Below are 20,188 nucleotides of genomic sequence, written 5' to 3' on the forward strand. Positions count from 1 at the left end.
TAATAAGGCCTTGTGTACATTGTGGCTTTGCTGGTGTCAGTAAAAATCTAAATTCAGAGATATTTTATCTTAACAATGCTAGCATTTATTTCGAGGGGGCTTCTATACAAAAACAGGGTTGTAATGCTGAGGCTCTATAAGGCGCTGGTCAGGCTGCATTTAGAATATTGTGAGCAATTTTGGGCACCATATCTGAGGAAGGATGTGCTGGCTCGGGAGAGAGTCCAGAGGAGGTTTACAAGAATGATCCCAGGAATGAGTAGGTTAACATATGATGAGCGTTTGTCCCCACTGGGCCTGTACTCGCTGGAGTTTAGAAGAATGAGGGGTAACCTCATTGAAACGTACAGAATAGTGAAAGGTTTAGGCTCCGAATTTTATAAAAAAATTTATGATTTGCTTAGCCCACGTTTACATAGACTGTATGAGTATATATATACTCAACAGAAACTTCCAGACACTCTAAATGAATCTATAATAACACTTATTCCTAAAGCTGATAAAGATCCGGAAGACCCGGGATCATACAGAGCAATTGCACTTTTAAATACAGATCAAAAAATTTTAACTAAAATACTAGCGTATAGATTAAGTACAGTGATGAATAAATTAATACACCCTGACCAAACAGGCTTCATTCAGAAACGATACTCATACTATAATCTAAGAAGATTATTTAATATTATATATTCCAAGATAATTATTAATGAAGATCTAGCAATAATCTCACTTGATGCTGAAAAAGCATTTGATCAGGTTGAATGGTCTTATTTATTTTCGGTGATGGAAAATATGCAGCTAGGGGAGAAATTCTGTACATGGATAAAACTGTTATATACAAATCCCACGGCCAGAATATTTACAAACCAAAGGTTGTCATCGAAATTTAGCCTATCTAGAGGCTGTAGACAAGGATGCCCGTTATCCCCATTATTATTTGCGCTTGCTATTGAGCCACTGGCAGAAAGAGTTAGGGGGCATCCGGAAATACATGGATATAACACAAAGGACACAGTGAATAAAATTTCTCTATACGCAGATGACGTATTAATTTACATTACAAAACCAGAAATTAGTATTCCAAACTTATTAAAGCTAATAACCCAATTTGGTTCACTTTCAGGATACAGAATAAATTGGAATAAAAGCGAAATTATGCCAATAAGGGAACATAATAAACAGATAATACAACAATTTCCATTTAAAATAGTAAATGAAAAATTTAAATATCTAGGTATCTATGTAACTAAGATATATACATCATTATTTAAAGCAAATTTCCCCCCATTACTGAACAAACTACATAAGAATATTCAATATTGGAAAACACTCCCTATCTCAATGGTTGGCAAAATTAATGCCATAAAAATGATTTTTTTACCGCAAATATTATACCTTTTTCAGACAATTCCGATATATCTGACAAAAAACTTTTTTAAAAAATTGGACTCTATTGTTAATGATTTTATCTGGGATTATAAGAATCATAGGATAAACAAAAGACACTTGTGTAAATCAAAAATAAATGGAGGCCTGGCTTTACCCAATTTTTTGTTTTATTTCTGGGCAGTTAATATTAAAAATATGAATTTCTGGTTGGAAGAAATAGATCATCAACCAGACTGGTTAAAAATGGAAAAGGAAGATTGTTTACCTTTTGATATTGGTTCGATATTATTTGCTACGTCTAAATTAAACAAAAAAATTTATAGGGAAAACCCTATAATATTTAGTGCTATACGAATTTGGAAACAATTAAAAAAGACATTAAAATTAGATAATTTATCACTTTTTCTTCCAATTGTGAATAATCCTTTGTTTAAGCCTTCATGGGTAGACGGGGGTTTTACACAATGGAAGGATTATGGAATTAAAAATATGGGACAACTTTATAAGGAAGGCACCTTTCTGACATTTCAGGAGTTGCAACAGACTTATGGTCTTCGTGGAAATGATTATTTCAGATATCTTCAACTTAGAGATTATGTAAAATCGAACTCCCAAAATTTTCGAATTAGAAATTCAGAAATTCTTGATGAATGTTGGAACAAACATCCTAATACAGAAAAATTAATATCTTATATATATAATATCTTATTAGACAGTGACATTCCCTCCACGGACTTATACAGACAAAAATGGGAAAAAGAATTAAACCAAGTAATAACGAAAGATACTTGGGAAGAAAGTTTGCAACATATACATCAGTGTTCACTAAACGCCAGACATTCTCTAATACAATTTAAAGTAATACATAGGTTACACTATTCAAAAACAAAACTACATAAAATTTTCCAACATATCTCACCTAAATGTGATAAATGTCAACATTTAGAAGCTACATTATTTCATATGTTTGCAAACTGTATAAAAATTAAAAAATTCTGGGTAAATATTTTTAGCATAATATCTAAAGTAACCAGCACACAATTGGACCCAGATCCAAAATTAATTATACTCGGAATATTAGAATTAAATCAAACATTTAGAACAACACAAAGAAACTTTATTGATTATAGTTTAATAACAGGAAAAAAATTAATTCTAAAATTTTGGAAAGGCACTACGGCCCCCACAATCAAAATGTGGATTATAGAAATGACGGAGACCTTAAACGTGGAAAGAATCAGATTTTCCCTGTTGGACAAACAGGAATTATTCATTGGAACATGGTCTCCTTTTATTGATTACTTAAAGGGTCAGAATAGTTCAGCACAGGAACCTGACTAGCACTCGGACTAAAGAATGGATGAAATGCTATACTTTGAAATGTACGAATATATCTCGAATGAAGTTTTTGTTATTTTAATAAATTTTTCCATTCTTCTTTAACTAACTTTTTCCTTATCTTTTTTTTTTTTTTTTTCTTTTTTTTTTTTTTCTTCTCTCTCTTTTCTTTCTTTACTTCATCTATTTCTTTAGTTCTATCTAGTTTAAAAAAAAAATTTTTAAAAAAGGGGCAAAAGGTATTGGAGACAATATAATAATAATTGACAATATTATCAATTTAAAAATGTATGACTATAAAGATGTAAACAGGTTATGTACCTATCTCCAATAAAAATTTATCTTACAAAAAAAAAAAAAAAGAATAGTGAAAGGCTTGGATAGAGTGGATGTGGAGAGGATATTTCCACGAGCGGGAGAGTCTAGGACCAGAGGTCATAGCCTCAGAATTAAAGGACGTTCTTTTAGGAAGGAGATGAGGAGGAATTTCTTTAGTCAGAGGGTGGTGAATCTGTCCAATTCTTTGCCGCAGAGGACTGTGGAGGCCGTTAGTGGATATTTTTTACGGCAGAGATTTATAGACATATCCACGATTAGTATGGGTGTCAGAGGTTATGGGGAGAAGGCAGGAGAATGGGGTTATGAGGGAGAGATGATCAGCCTTGATGGAATGATGGGCCTAATGGCCTAATTGTGCTCCTGGAACTTGTGATCTTATGAACAGTGAATTAAACCAATATTAGACAAAATTAACAATGAACTAAACTAATATTAAACTAAACTATTAGCAACAATTGTTGACACATAAATTAAAGCCACCTATGTAGTATGACAAGAAACAAAACCCAAATAAAGGTTGCCTCCCACTTTGCTGTGTTATTCAAAGCATCGTAATCCCTGTGCTTTTTTAAATGTCAAATCCTGTGTCAGGTCAAACCTCCTAAACAGTTCAAAACATGATTACATTTTTTTATAACCCAGCATTTACACAAGGCAGAAAATCACTACAAGTTGGAACATGGAGCCTAGATAGAGAGGTTGGGCAGGTTGAATCTGCTGCCATATTTGGAACTTTTGCATTGGTGTTGTGCATCCACAGATATCCAGTTATTTCCGAGTAAGATCTGGATTTCTATTTCCGACATGCCTTCTGATATTTAAAAAAATAAAATTGACTTATTAAGAAGCAAATTACAAAACCTCTATGGGCATGTATACTAGTTTCGCAAAGTTTTTCCATATTTCCTTAAATATAAGAGGCCATTTGATCCATCGAGTCAATCCAAAAATTCATATTTGTTCTAGTTTCAAAGGTTTCAAAGATCTTTTATTGTCACATGTACCAATTAAGGTACAGTGATATGCAAATTACCATGCAGCCACACTAACAAAGCAACAAGACACACAAATACATTAAAGTTAACGTAAACATCCACCACAGTGGATTCCCCACATTCCTCACTGTGATAGAAGGCAATAGAGTCGAATCTTCCCTCATTTTTCTCCCATGGTTGAGGCAGTTGGAGCATCTGCAGCCGGTGGTCGCAGGTCCAGCGGCTTGGAGTTCCCGAAGTCGGTCTCTGACCGGAGCGGAAACTGTGGACTCCACGGTGTTAAAGTCCGCAGGCTCCCACGGTAGAGCTCAGAGGTCGATCCCTGGCAAAGGGATCGCGGGCTCCGTTATGTTCAAGGCCCGTAGGCTCCCCGCGGTGGAGCTTTCGAAGTCGGTCCCCAGCAAAGGCCGCCAACTCCTCGATGTTAGGCCACAGTGCGGAAGGAGATAAGATACGGAATAGAAATCACATCTCTGTCGAGGTAAGAGATTGGAAAAAGATTCCCCCAACCCCCCCCCCCCCACATAAAACAAGCTAAAGAACACTAAAAACATACATTTAACACGTATTTTTAAAAAAAACAAAGAAGAAAGGGACAGACAGACTGTTAGCGAGGCAGCCATTGCTGGTGCCACCCAGTGGATCATTTTCCACTCATTTTCAATGGTCTGTTCTCTTGGCATTCCCATCAATTTCACCATCCAACTACACTGGCTGTAATATACAAAGACCTGTCACCAACAAACCCACACATCTCTGAGACACGGGAGAAAATTATACCTCAGTGGAAACCCGCATAGTAACGGAGAACAAGCAAGCTCCTCACAAATGGCACGGCAGGTGGGATTGAACCCACGTCACTGCCATTGGGCAACAGCCCTACTGACTGCCACTGTGTCCCCTATGAGGGAAATCATGGCATACCATGCGGGAATGTTGAATGAATGAATACTTTATGAATGAATGAAATTCTTTGCTTGCATACCCAAGGTATGCAATAGTCACCACATAAGGGCGCTGACAGAGTTACAAAGTATGCACAGTATCTGCGCCAGATCCCCCTTTGTTCTCCCCACCCCTTTACCCCTCTCACAGCAGTCCCCCAACGCCGGGTCCTCCATTGTTCCTTCCTTGGGCAGCGGTTCCGTCGTCTCATGGCGTGCGGGTTCCTCCCTCGGCCGGGGGCTCTCGCCTCGCCAACTCTGACCTGTGGGGGCTCCTAATTATCTGAGGGGCTTTGAGGCATTGCAAGTTAATTAACAAAGAGGGATGTGACTTGGTGTTTTGTATAATATATATTACTCAGTTACTTGATATTTGGATGGTAGTTGTCTGGTAGGGGGAAGAGGGCAAGTCAACTAGTGATTGGAAGTTTCAGTGATTGGAAACTTGTACACTTTAAACAAAATAATTTTCTCAGAAAAGTAGCCGTGGTAAAAGGAAGGACGAGAGGGATTCGTGTCCCGATGTGTTTGATCAGCCAGTTGTTGCGCTACTGACTCTCTTCCTCCTGAAACAATAGAAAAGCCATAAGGGGTGATTGCTTTTATTCTCCCTGTGCCATTAATTTGTCTACAGTTTGGGATATAAAACGAGGTACCAGTAGGTGTTGTGTACTTAAATTTCCAGAATGTATTCACTATGATGGCACAAAAATGATACGATGCAGTAGATGATAACACATTGAGTTGAGGGTAATTTATCCGCATGGAAAGTGGAACATCTAACTAACAGAAAACAAAGTCCCGGAATGGCGGGACTATCATATGTTGAAAGACTGGAGCGACTTGGCTTGTATACACTGGAATTTAGAAGGATGAGAGATCTTATCGAAACGTATAAGATTATTAAGGGGTTGGACACATTAGAGGCAGGAAACATGTTCCCAATGTTGGGGGAGTCCAGAACAAGGGGCCACAGTTTAAGAATAAGGGGTAGGCCATTTAGAACTGAGATGAGGAAAAACTTTTTCAGTCAGAGAGTTGTGAATCTGTGGAATTCTCTGCCTCAGAAGGCAGTGGAGGCCAATTCTCTGAATGCATTCAAGAGAGAGCTGGATAGAGCTCTTAAGGATAGCGGAGTCAGGGGGTATGGGGAGAAGGCAGGAACGGGGTACTGGTTGAGAATGATCGGCCATGATCACATTAATGGCGGTGCTGGCGCGAAGGGCTGAATGGCCTCCTCCTGCACCTATTGTCTATTGTCTAAAGTTGGGATAAATGAGTCAATTTTGTATTGGCAACCAGTAACTAGTTGGGTGCAGCAAGGATGGGCGCTGAGGTTTTATTTATTTATCATCTAAATTAATTATTTGAATGAAGGGACAAGAGAATGCTGTAGCCGACAATACTGTAACTAAATTTACAGGTAGTAAGTTTAGCAATTTGGAAGGAAGTGTGCAAAAGTTAAGTAAGTGGACAAGATGTTGGCAAATGCAGTGTAACAAAAAATGAGATTGCAAAATACAGAAGAAAAAAAACATTTATTATTTAAATGGAGTGAGATGACAAAATGTTGCAGAGCAGAGAGATCTGGGGGGGGGGGGAGGAAATGGTGCAAGACCTGTAGGCACTGCTAGTAATGAAGAAGGCTAGTGAAATATTAGTCTACATTGTACTTGAAGGAGATGCGCGGGGCAAGTGTTTTACACAGAGTGGTGAGTACCTGGAACACGATGCCAGGGGTTGTGGTGGAAGCAGATACGATAGTGGGATCTATGACACTTTTGAAAAGGCACATGAATATGCAGGGAACGGAGAGCTGTGGATCATGAGCAAGCAGAGGAGATTAGTTTAACTCGTCATCATGTTTGGACTGGGCATTGGGTGTCTAAGGGCCTGTTCCTGTTCTTGCCCATTAACGTCACCTATCCATATAGAGTCACTTCAGCATTTTGTGCCTATCATCTGCATTATTTTATGTTCTATTGTAAAGGGTGTGGAGTATAAAAGTAAAATTTTTTTGATGCAAATTCTTGGGACTTGATAAACTGTATTTGGTACAGTTTCCACCTTTCGTATTTAAGGAAGCATCTGCTTGGTCTGCAGGCAGTGCAGAGATGGTTCACCTGGGTGGATTGTTGGGTTCAAAGGGCTGATGGATGAGGGCAGGTGGGCACAATCCTCAGAAGATTGTGTTCTTATTGAAACGCCAGATTCTGAAGATTGCTGAAAATCTCTCCTCAAGTAGAGGTATGTAGAACTAGGACACCCATCAAAGATGGAAACGAGGAAGAATTTCTTCCCTTGGAAGAACATTTAATGAGGGTTCTCCAGCCCAGAGAATTGTGGAGATGGAGACATTGAATATATTCTAGATGAAACACGGGGCGCACGGTGGAGCTGCTGCCTTACAGCGCCAAAGACCCGGGCTCAATCCTAACTACGGGTGCTGTCTGTGCAGAACTTGTACATTCTCCCTGGACCGTGTGGGTTTTCCCCGGCTGCTCCAGTTTCCTTCCACACTCAAGAAGTACAGGTTTGTGGGGGGGGGGGGGGGGGGGGACCCTGTTTCCACGCTGTACGTCTGAAGTCTAAAAGAGATTAACAGAGTGTTATTCTAGGAGCAGGAACGGTATATGGGGAAAGGACAGGAAAATATCATTGAGGCCAAGATAGGAATATATAATTGAGGCCATTATCGTATTGAATGGTAGAGCAAGTGTGAGAGATCAGCTGATCTACCTCTGGTCCAGTTATATATTTCCAAGGTGGAGGGGGCATAAAATGCTGGAGTAACTCAGTGGGTCAGGCAGTATCTCTGGAGAGTGTGGATAGATGACGTTTCGGGTCAGGAAACTTCTTCAGGCAATCAATCTTCAGACAACCCAGTGATCACCCAGATCACTAACACTATCCTGCACACTCCTTCAGTCAATCGGTCTGAAGAAGGATTCTGACCCGAAACCTCACCTATCCACGTTCTCCAAAGACGCTGCCTGACCCGCTGAGTTACTCCAGCACTTTCTTGTTTTTTGTTTGTAAACCAGCATCTGCAGTTCCTTGCCTATGTACCTTCACTGCACTGCTTGGCACAGCATGCAATTTAATCATGAACTGACGTTAAGCAGACTGAGTGGTGTAGTGCTATGTGATTTTCCACTTGGACTGAAATTAAATGGTGCAGCATAAAAATGCCAAATAGGAACAAGTGAAACCTTTATCGGCTGTTGCATAAAATGCTGGCAAGGCAGCTGGTGTGTGGGTGAACCACACAGACTTGCCTTTTATTAGTGGGGCTTGAGCCAATGATTTAGGGCAACTTCAGGTTTAATTGAAGGAAGAGAGAGAGAGAGAGCAGGGTGGGAAAGAAGACAGCATTTGGTTTCTGAAGTACTTTTCATGACTTCAGGAAATCCCAAAGTACTTTGCAGCAAACAAAATATTTGTAAATTCTAGTATTAGCTCTTATATTTGTGAGTTATTGCAGAGATTTCCAGCTGACCATAATGTCTGCTTTCTTTAAGCCCATAGAAGGGTCCTGACCCGAAACATCACCTATCCATGTTCCCGAAAGATGCTGTCTGACCCGCAGTTACTCCTGCACTTGTCTTTTTTGTAATCTAGTGTCGGCAGTTCCTTCTTTCTCTGTCACCATATAATTGGCAGGTGTACAAGGAAGAATTTTATCTTAGGTTTTGACCCTGTTAGGGAAGTTTTTTGTTATAGTTGCAGGATGCTAATTTTGTCTTTGTGCTGGAGCCACAAGTTTGTGACTATTGTCAATCTCTAGAGAAATGAGTAAGATGTTTTTATATTTTAGTTTGACCTGGTAGTGTACCAACCGGGCAGGTTGTGGTGTGACTAATTGTCTGCAACCTGGCAAAATGCAAAGTGTTGGAGTAACTCAGGAGGTCAGGCAACATTAGGTGACAGGTGGGAGGATGAGAGATGAAAAGGAGATGCAAGGGGTTTGGATAAAGAGGTTTAGTGAGGGTTATGATTTACTTTAATACTGTATACAAAGTAGCTGCTGAGGCTGAGACTCTGCCCAGACCATCACCCAAACCAACCTTCCTTCCATTGACTCCATTTACACATTGCGCAACCTCAGCGAAGCCACCAGCACAATCAAGGACAATTTGCACCCTGGCCACTTTCACAGAGTATTCTGCCACAAATCCAGGGGTCTGTTGCTTCTTGGTCCCATTTCCTACATTTAAGTCTAAGTCAACCTGGTGTGTTTTCACATATTTCAATCTCGTGGTTACAACTACTGAGTCTTGCTTTTTATTGCAGATTTCTTTTACAAGTGGAGTTTGAGTTAGAATTCCCCAGATTTGAACTCGTGTCTCGAAATAAGTAGTTCAGGCCTTCAATATCATTTGAAGTTCATTAACTTAATGACTGTGTTACTGTACCCTGTGTCGTAAATTGGGCAGGAATGAATCAGCTGCCTATTTGGAAAAAGCTAAGAATAGAAGCGCTATTGTGCACCCATGACAGACTCTACTCTTTTTAATGATGGCCTCAAAGCTTTCCTTCCTGTCCGAATAAATGCTTTGGGTTAATTACCAAGTTAAACCCTTGGCCAGACATTCTCCCCGTCCCTTCATCCCCTCTCCTTGCAGAGGGTGTGGCAGGAGTGGAGGAATGGAGGGTGATGTTTTTTGTGGAGGGTTGTGATCAGCAGCTGCTAGTCTGTTTGTCCCAGCTCTCTCCTTACAGCGATGTGAGGGCTCCGGTGTTTGTACTGGACATTTGATGTTTCCGGGGCAGTGGAGTGTGCACTGCTCTCTGGTTGTCTTCCCTTCCTCTCTGACGTTATTTTGTTATTCTCTGTACTCTGATTATCCACTTCCAACCACTCTGCCGTATGTTCAAGAGAGAGTTAGATTTAGCTCTTGGGGCTAAGGGAGACAATGGACATGGGGGAAAAAGCCGGAACGGGAACCTGATTTTGGATGACCAGCCATGATCATATTGAATGGCGGTGCTGCTTTGAAGGGCTGAATGGCCTACTCCTGAACCTATTTTCCGTGTTTCTTTGTTCTGTTCTCAGTGAATCAATGCTGCTTTATTGTCATGTGTATCCAAGTACAGTGAAATGTGTTGCATAGTGTTCCGTGACAATCCTGCTATATATCTGGCACAATCATACCAAGGGCAAGTGTGGCACTACGGTAGAGTTGCTGCCTTAAAGCGCCAAGGACCTGGCTTCAATCCTGATTAGGGGTGCTGTCTGTACAGAGTTTGTATGTTCTCCCTGTGACCGCGTGGGTTTTCGCTGGGTGCTCCGGTTTTAGCCCACACTCCAAAGACGTACAGGTTTGTAGGTTGATTGGCTTTGGTAAATTGTCCCTAGTGTGTAGGGTAGTGCTGGTGTATGAAGATTGCTGGTCAGTGTGGAATCAGTGGGCTGAAGGGCCTGTTTCTATGCTGTATCTCTAAACTAAACTAAGTATAAGATAGTACAACACACTTTGAAAGTGCACAAAACCCGCCATGTTTCATGTGCCATCTTGTACCCTTCAAGTCCAAAGTTTAAAAAAAATGTTAATCTGAACTTGAACTTAAAGGCCCATTGTCCTGGTGGAGATGGCACTGGATTGGAGTTGTATGGTCCATTGCAGTTGTAGATTTGCAAAGTGTAAATGCCCTCCACTGTTGTTCCGCTGCTCTGTGCCGCTTCAGATTGCGTTCATTCCGTGCGCGCAGCGCCCGGAGTAATTGCGCTCCAGGCTGCTTTGGGGACTCCAACGACCCACTTGGCCCAATCCGGTAACTCAACATTGTCCCGTGAACGCTCCGCCCTCTCCTCCAGTCATTGCTTATTGTACACTGCGTGATGGTGCAGTTAGGCATGCCGGCACAATGTACTTTGTGGTATACACTGTGCAAGATATTTAAATACCTTGTGTGTCAATACACCGTTCAACTTTCATGCACTGTTGTATCCTGCATTTTCATGCACTGTTTCTTGCATTTCCATGCACTGTTGTTTCTTGCATTTCCCTTGAGAGTGGGATTTCATTTGAGAGGAGAAGCACTAGTTTAGTTTAGAGATACAGCGCGGCAACAGGCCCTTCGGCCCACTAAGTTCATGCCAACCACATGCACTAGCACTATCGTACATACTCGGGACAATCCACAATTTTTACCAAAGCCAATTAACCTACAAACTTGTGCAGTGTAGGAGGAAACCGGAGCACCAGGGGAAAACCCATGCTGTCCCAGAGAGAACCAACAAACTCCGTACAGACAGCTCCCAGGGTCAGGATCGAACATGGGGCTCTGATGCTCGAAGGCAGCATCTCTACTGCTGCGCCACTGTGCCGCCCTGATTACTGAAAGACATCAATGCAAGCTTCTGGCAAGATCTCAAATTGGAAAGAGGAACTGCTTCCTGTTGATATTGAAATGGTTTTGTTTGAAAGATACAGCATAGAAACAGATCCTTTGTCTCACTAAGTCTACGCCGTCCATCGATTAGCTGTTCACACTAATTCTATGTTACCCTTACTTTCTCATCATGGTGTTCAATCTCTTGATTTGCAGAGAAAGGAAAATCGGTCAACTGGTTGCTGGCAGCAGATAACGACGTGTGGGTCTGGATAATGGGTGAAGGTACAGGAGACAAACCCTACAATCAAATCTGCGATGAAATTATTGCAGAGCGAGCGAGACAACAGGCTCAAAAAGAAACTGGGGAGCTGAGGTATGGAAATGCTTTTCTTTTACTTTTCTGTCCTTTTATCTTATTAACAGCATTAGTCACAGCTTACAATTTTTGGAATTCAATCTGCAGTTAGTTTTTTACAAGCTCAAACCTTTCAGGGGCGGCGCAGTGGAGCAGTGGTAGAGTTGCTGCCTCAGCCCCAGAAACCTGGGTTCGATCCTGACTACATGAGTTGTCTGTACGGAGTTTGTACATTCTCCCTGTGACCGCGTGGGTTTTCTCCAGGTGCTCCGTTTTCCTCCCACATTCCGAAGGCCTACAGGTTTGTAGGTTAATTGGCCTCGGTAAAATTGTAAATGATCCCGAGTGTATGGGATAATGCCAGTGCACAAAGTGATCAGTGGTCGACGGGGACTCGGTGGGCCGAAGGGACTGTTTCCACGCTGTATCTCTAAAGTAACTAAAGTAAAGTAACCTGTTCCCAAAAGGCAAACAACTATCGAGGTTGAACTAATGTCTGGGCATCAAGACTTTTCCCAAGTAGGTAATTATTGGAGTATCAGGTTTCTGTGCTGTATGACTTTGCCTTTATATGTTAGGCACTAACCCTTTGCATGCTAAGATTTTTACATGGGCGATTAACACAATAGGTGAGTCACATTGGGACGGAGATGCCTATGTTTAATATGTCAGCAAACAATCTGCTAAAAGGTACTTTAAGGGATAGGTGGGAGAGATTCCAATTGCGATAGTTAATTCTTTATGCAGGTCTAACGGAGCTGTGATAGTGGTTCACTAATCTGGCTGAGTTACTGAGAGCAGGACTATCTGGTGGGGAGGTGGGCAATGACCGTGAATTGTGAATGGAAATGTGCAGAATTGGTTTTCTATTAATACAGGTTTGGTTGCTCCAGGATAGCCTCCATCGCCAGGTAACATCGCCAGGCCATCACTACAACTGTTTTCAATGAGCCTGCTGTTCTCGTAGGGTTTACTTTGGAAAATGGATACTTGCAAGTAAAAGATTCTCTGATGTACTCAATGTTGATAATACAGGACAGAATTGGAAGTGCTGCTTTCAATCCAAACACAAACAAATAAGATGTAGTGTGTAGGAAGGAACTGTGGATGTGTAGGAAGGAACTGCAGATGCTGGTTTAAACCGAAGATAGACACAAAGCTGGAGTAACTCAGCGGGACTGACTACATCTCTGGAGAGAAGGAATGGGCGACATTTCAGGTTGAGGTCTGAAGGGTCTCGGCCCAAAATGTCACCCGTTCCTTCTCTCCAGAGATGCTGCTTGTCCCATTGAGTTAATCCAGCGTTTTGTGTCTATCTCTTTACATACAAATAACATCTACACTAGTCCCACTTGCCTCTATTTGGCCCATATCCCTCTAAACCTGACCTATTCATGTATCATATCATATCATATCATATCATATATATATACAGCCGGAAACAGGCCTTTTCGGCCCTCCAAGTCCGTGCCGCCCAGTGATCCTGTCTACTTGCTTCTTAACTACTTGTTATGTATCCATTCTCCAAAGTGAACTCTCAGAGGGAACAGCAGCCCTATTAAAGCAGTTGTCGTGTTGACCAGGTGCTGTTGCTTGGAGATGGAGGGCTCCTTGAGCAACTGCTCTTATATTAATATGAAACCGATCCTGCATTTTATTTTAATTATAGGTATTGCAGTGTCTGGCTCTCGGAATGTAATTCTGATTTGGTGTCCCAAGCCGTGGTGGTAATTATTGTACAATTGCCAAAGCTACTGATTCATTTGTAGGGAGCTGATGTCACTAATATGGTCAGTATTTATTGCCCATTCCTTATTTCCCTTAAAAGGGGCAGATTGCTGGCCAGTTCATAGAACTAGCTATATTGCTGTGGCTGAGATCACATGCTGGTTAAATCAAATAATAGCACTGGACGTTGTCTGGCTATTGTGAACCAATTATTTTTACGACAATTTGGTGGCTCTATGGCAACCCCATTACAAACACAGCCTTCTCCCTGAATATGTCATTAATAAATGTTACACACCGACCGCAGTGGACAGGGGATGATTTTGAGTCTTGAGATCATTAGTCCAAGCTACCAAACTGCAAACTGTATTAATTCTTGCATATAGACACAATGCTGGAGTAACTCAGCGAGTCAGGCAGCATCTCTGGAGAAAAAGAATAGATGTTTTGGGATGGAACCCTTCTTCAGATTGAAAGTGGGGGGGGGGGGGAGAAATAAACTTCAGGCAAGAAAAGGGCCGCCTGGCCCACCAAGTCCATGCCAACCAGTGATCACTCGTGCACTAGTTATTTACTACACACCAGGGGCAGTGTGTAGAAGCCAATTAACCTACAAATCAGCACGTCTTTGGAATGTGGGAGGAGATCTGAGCACCTGGGGGAAACCTCACGCGATCACAGGGAACTGTACAATCTCCACACAGGCAGCACCCGTAATCAGGATCAAACCCGGGTCTCTGGTGCTGCAAGACCGTAATTCTACCGCAGTGCCACCGTGCCGAAATTCACCCGTACAGAATCAGCACATTACTACCCAAAGTGTAAGATGCTTGATAAAATTGGCTCGCGCAGAATTTGTGTGGGGTGGAAATGTTTATCAAGATCAATTTATTTAAAAAAAAATCATGTTTCTTGATGTGTGTACAGATAGCACGGCTTCCCGCCATGATAGCAACTGTTTCCTGAGCACTCAGCCAATGTCCCTTGGAGCGCGTGGGTCATCTGGATTTCATTCCTTATCAGCTGGATTTTACTGTTGTGCACAGGTCTCGGGTCCCAAGGCACGAAATAATCAAGTTGGTTACCAGTTTGATTATCAATTATCCTCTCACCAACTAGAGAGCAGTCCAAACCACCCATCTACTCCATTGGAGACCTTCAAACTATCTTTAATCAGACTTTACTGGACTTTATCTTGTACTACTCATTATACCCTTTAGCCTGTATCTGTAAACTGTGGATGACTGTATTGTAATCATGTATAGTCTTTTCACTGACTAGATAACTTGCAACAAAAAGCTTATCACTGTGCTTCGGTGCATGTAACAATAATTGAGCTAAACAGTTGTGGCACAGATTTTGAGCTCGCATTGCTTTGAATTAAAAATGCCACCCACATTATTTTTAAAGTCTTTGGATAAATACTTTACCTTGACACAACGTACATGGGTATTGAAAGCCATGATAACACAAAAGGGTTGAGGTTTGAGCAATAATCATCTCTAAACTGAGCAGATGTCAGATGATATTCCATCACAAACCTAGGGGTGTGGTGTTGTTTCATAGTTCCGCTTCCTACCCTGAAGTCTATAAGTGAATCTGGTGAGTTTTTAGCTATTTCTGTGTTGTGGTTACTATTCCTTTTAGACTTTAGAAATACAGCGTGGAAACAGGCCCTTCGGCCCCCAGAGTCCACATCGCCCAACGATCACCCCCAGCACTATCCTATGCACTAGGGACAATTACAGAAGCCAATTAACCTACCGAGCTGTACGTCTTTGGAGTGAGGGAGGAAACCGGTGTACCCAGAGAAAACCCATGCAGTCACAGAAAGAACATACAAACTCCGTACAGACCACCCATAGTCTGGATCGGACCCAGGTCTCTGGCGCTGTGAGGCAGCACCTCCACCACTGCCCCACTGTCTCCCAAGTTATTATTCCCATAACTAATCTTAACTTGCGTCCCACTCCAATACATTTTCAGATGCCTAATAATCTCTGCATTTCCTGTTTTAGAAAAATAATATGGCTTGGGTTTTTATATTTTATATATCCGATTAATCACTGTAATTGGTAATTAAGTTCAAACACTTTTGTGTTTCAGCTTTTGTCTTTATTTAATAAAAAGAGAAAGCAAAAACTCTCCTCCACTTTGCATTCTGACCAGCATCTTCCCCTTTCTTCCTCGCTTCACTGTGGGGGGAATAGTTGGTGCGAGTGGCTGGTCAGCCTTGAGTCGTGCTGAGTCATAAATAGTAATAATCACATTGAGTCGGCTTCCAGGAAGCTTACTCATTGATGCAGTGAAAGGTCTCGATTGATCGGATTCTTTGCAGTTTTGTTTCTGCTGTTGACTCTGGCACATTCAGTAATAGAAAGTGGCCAAAGTCCACCGAACCAAAATTCCCCAGGGTCACAATCTTGTTGATGTTATCAGGATGCCTTTCCATGCTGTGCCTGCAGGCACCAGTGGCTTTAAGCATCATTTCTACAGATAGATTTATGGTTTGGTACAGTTTAATGTCCCGAGGTACAGTGAAAATGTACATTGTTGCATGCTATCCGGGCAAAGGAAAGACTACATGATTTCGATCAATCATTTCAGAGTGTACAGATACAGGATAAAGGGTAGTAGACAATGGGTGCAGGAGTAGGCCATTCAGCCCTTTGAGCCAGCACTGCCATTCAATGTGATCATGGCCGACCATTCACAATCAGTACCCTGTTCCTGCCTTCTCCCCATACCCCCTGACTGCTATCTTTAAGAGCTCTATCTAGCTCTCTTGAAAACATCCAGAGAATTGGCCTCCACTGCCTTCTGAGGCAGAGAATTCCACAGATTTACAACACTGACTGAAAAAGTTTTTACTCATCTCCGTTCTAAATGGCCTACCCCTTATTCTTAAACTGTTGCCCCTGGTTCTGGACTCCCCCAATATTGGGAACATGTTTCCTGCCTCTATTGTGTCCAATCCCTTAATAATCTTATATGTTTCAATAAGATCCCCTCTCATCCTTCTAAATTCCTGTGTGTACAAGCCTTGTCGCTCCAGTCTTTCAACATACGACAGTCCCGCCATTCTGGCAATTAACCTAGTGAACCTACGCTGCACGCCCTCAATAGCAAGAATATCCTTCCTCAAATTTGGAGACCAAAACTGCACACAGTATTCCAGGTGCGGTTTCATTAGAGCCCTGTACAACTGCAGAAGGACCTCTTTGCTCCTATACTCAACTCCTCTTGTTATGAAGGCCAACATTCCATTGGCTTTCTTCACTGTCTGCTGAACCTGCATGCTTCCTTTCAGTGACTGATGCACTAGGACACCCAGATCTCGTTGTATGTCCCCTTTTCCTAACTTGACACCATTCAGATAATCTGCCTTCCTATTCTTACCACCAAAGTGGATAACCTCACACTTATCCACATTAAACTGCATCTGCCATGCATCTGCCCACTCACACAACCTGTCCAAGTCACCCTGCAACCTCATAGCAGCTTCCTCACATTTCACACTGCCACCCAGCTTTGTGTCATCTGAAATTTTTCTAATGTTACTTTTAATCCCTTCATCCAAGTCATTAATGTATATTGTAAATAGCTGCGGTCCCAGCACCGAGCCTTGCGGTACCCCACTAGTCACTGCCTGTCATTCTGAAAGGGACCCATTTATCCCACTCTTTGCTTTCTGTCTGCCAACCAATTTTCTATCCATGTCAGTACCCTACCCCCAATATCATGTGCTCTAATTTTGCCCACTAATCTCCTATGTGGGACCTTGTCGAAGGCTTTCTGAAAGTCATGGTACACTACATCCACCGGCTCTCCCCTGTCCATTTTCCTGGTTACATCCTCAAAAAATTCCAGAAGATTAGTCAGGCATGATTTCACCTTCGTAAATCCATGCTGACTCGGAACGATTCTGTTACTGCTAACCAAATGCTCCGCAATTTTGTCTTTTATAATTAACTCCAGCATCTTCCCCCATCGCCGATGTCAGACTAACTGGTCTATAATTTCCTGTTTTTTTTCTCCCTCCTTTCTTAAAAAGTGGGATAACATTAGCTACCTTACAATCCACAGGAACTGATCCTGAATGTATAGAACATTGGAAAATGATCACCAATGCGTCCACGATTTCTAGAGCCACCTCCTTAAGTGCCCTGGGATGCAGACCATCAGGCCCTGGGGATTTATCAGCCTTCAGTCCCATCAGTCTACCCAACACCATGTCCTGCCTAATGTGAATTTCCTTCAGTTCATCTGTCACCCTAGGACCTCTGTCCACTAGAACATCTGGGAGATTGTTTGTATCTTCCTTAGTGAAGACAGATCCAAAGTTCCAGTTCAACTCGTCTGCCATTTCCTTGTTCCCCATAATAAATTCACCTGCTTCTGTCTTCAAGGGACCCACATTTGCCTTAACTATTTTTTTCCTCTTCACGTACCTAAAGAAGCTTTTACTATCCTGCTTTATATTATTGGCCAGCTTACCCTCGTACCTCATTTTTCTCCCCGTATTGCCTTTTTAGTTACCTTCTGTTGCTCTTTAAAAGAGTCCCAATCCTTTGGCTTCTTGCTCTTCTTTGCTATGTTATACTTCTCTTTTATTTTTATGCCGTCCTTGACTTCCCTTGTCAGCCACGGGTGCCTCTTACTCCCCTTAGAATCTTTCCTCCTCTTTGGGATGAATTGATCCTGCACATTCTGAATTATTCCTAGGAATACCTGCCATTGCTGTTCCACCGTCTTCCCTGCTAGGGTCTTCCAGTCAAATCTGGCCAGCTCCTGCCTCATGCCTCTATAATCCCCGTTGCTATAATGTAATGCTGACACTTCCGATTTTCCCTTCTCCCTCTCAATTTGTAGATTAATACTTATCATATTATGATCACTGCCTCCTAATGGCTCTTTTACCTTGAGTCCCCTTATCAAATCAGGTTCATTACTCAACACTAAATCCAGAATTGCCTTCTCCCTGGTAGGCTCCAGTACAAGCTGCTCTAAGAATCCATCTCGGAGGCACTCCACAAACTCCCTTTCCTGGGGTCCATTACCAACCTGATTTTCCCAGTCTACCTGCATGTTGAAATCTCCCATAACCACCCTAGCATTACATTGCGACATGCCAATTTTAGCTCTTGATTCAACTTGCACCCTATGTCGAGGCTACTGTTTGGGGGCCTGTAGATAACTCCCATTAGGGTCTTTTTATCCTTACAATTCCTCATTTCTATCTATACTGATTCTACAACTCCTGATTCTATGTCACCCCTTGCAAGGGAGTGAATATCATTCCTTACCAACAGAGTGACCCCACCCCCTCTGCCCACCTGTCTGTCTTTTCGATAGGTCGTATACCCCTGAATATTTAGTTCCCAGCCCTGGTCCTCTTGTAGCCATGTCTCTGTAATTCCCACAACATCATCATACTTGCCAATGTCTAACTAAGCCTCAAGCTCATCCACTTATTTTTTTTATACTTCACATTCAAATACAACACTTTAACTTCGGTATTCACCTCCCCTCTCACACCGGTCACCATTGGCCCTGACCTTACTCTGTTATCCTGTCTTGAACTTTCCTTCCCATTTATGCGAGAGTCTTTTGCAATTTTTCCTGTATTCGCTTCCTCTTTAACTCCATCTTTATACTCCCAAATTGTCAACCCCTCCCCCCCACTACTTAGTTTAAACCCACCCATGTAGCACTAGCAAACCTGCCTGGTACATCACTTGGGGCAACTAAAGTCCAAGTAAAGATGGCTCAAAAGTCTACAGTGAGGTAGATTGGCAGTCAGAACTGCTCACTAGTTGGTGAGAGGATAGTTCAGTTGCCTGATAACAGTTTGGAGAAAACTGTCCCTGAATCTGGAGGTATGCGTGTGTGTGAAATTGATTGCTCTCTTCACCCAAGCCAAACCTAGGTGTTAACACATCTGATCACTTCAGTTCTGTGATGGTGGCTCTGACAGTAATGGGGTGTCTATTGAGATTTGCATAGGATAGACAATAGACAATAGGTGCAGGAGTAGGCCATTCGGCCCTTCGAGCCAGCTCCGCCATTCAATGTGATCATGGCTGATCATTCCCAATCAGTACCCCGTTCCTGCTTTCTCCCCATACCCCCTGACTCCACTATCCTTAAGAGTTCTATCTAGCTCTCTCTTGAATGTGTTCAGAGAATTGGCCTCCACTGCCTTCTGAGGCAGAGAATTCCACAGATTCACAACTCTCTGACTGAAAAAGTTTTCCCTCATCTCTGTTCTTCACCCCTTATTCTTAAACTGTGGCCCCTGGTTCTGGACTCCCCCAACATTGGGAACATGTTTCAACAGTTCAACAGAGCTATATTTGTCATTCGGTACCAAGGTACCGAACGAAACTACATAGCAGTCACACACAAAAAAGAACACAAGACACATGACCCCAACACATAACGTCCATCACAGTGACTCCAAACACCCCCTCACTGTGATGGAGGCAACAAAACTTCCACTCTCTTCCCCACGCCCACGGACAGACAGCTCGTCCCCGACCGACCCACACAATCCCCGCAAGGGGATGGAAGTCCCCACGGCCGAGTCGCACCGGGCGCTGAGACGTCTCGCGGCCGAACCGGGCGGTGGAAGGCCCCGCGACCGAGCCGTGCGCAGCTAAGTCCGCGGCCGAGCCGCACGGGGCGATGTTAAGTCCAGCGGCCGAGCCGCACCGGGCGATGTTAGGCCCCGCGGCCGAGCCGCACCGGGTGATGGAAGG

General features: G+C 42.6%; 1 protein-coding gene across 1 annotated transcript in view; it reads left to right on the forward strand.

Annotated features, from left to right (window-relative positions):
* The window catches only part of sh2d4a (SH2 domain containing 4A), a 54,633-nt gene that overhangs the window by 11,512 nt on the left and 22,933 nt on the right, over positions 1-20,188 (forward strand). Inside the window, exon 3 of the mRNA XM_078403923.1 lies at positions 11,558-11,717. Coding sequence (XP_078260049.1) covers positions 11,558-11,717 — 160 coding nt within the window. The remainder of the gene's footprint in view (positions 1-11,557; positions 11,718-20,188) is intronic.

This window comes from Rhinoraja longicauda, chromosome 1 (genome assembly GCF_053455715.1).
Source record: "Rhinoraja longicauda isolate Sanriku21f chromosome 1, sRhiLon1.1, whole genome shotgun sequence".
Taxonomy (NCBI): Eukaryota; Metazoa; Chordata; class Chondrichthyes; order Rajiformes; family Arhynchobatidae; genus Rhinoraja; species Rhinoraja longicauda.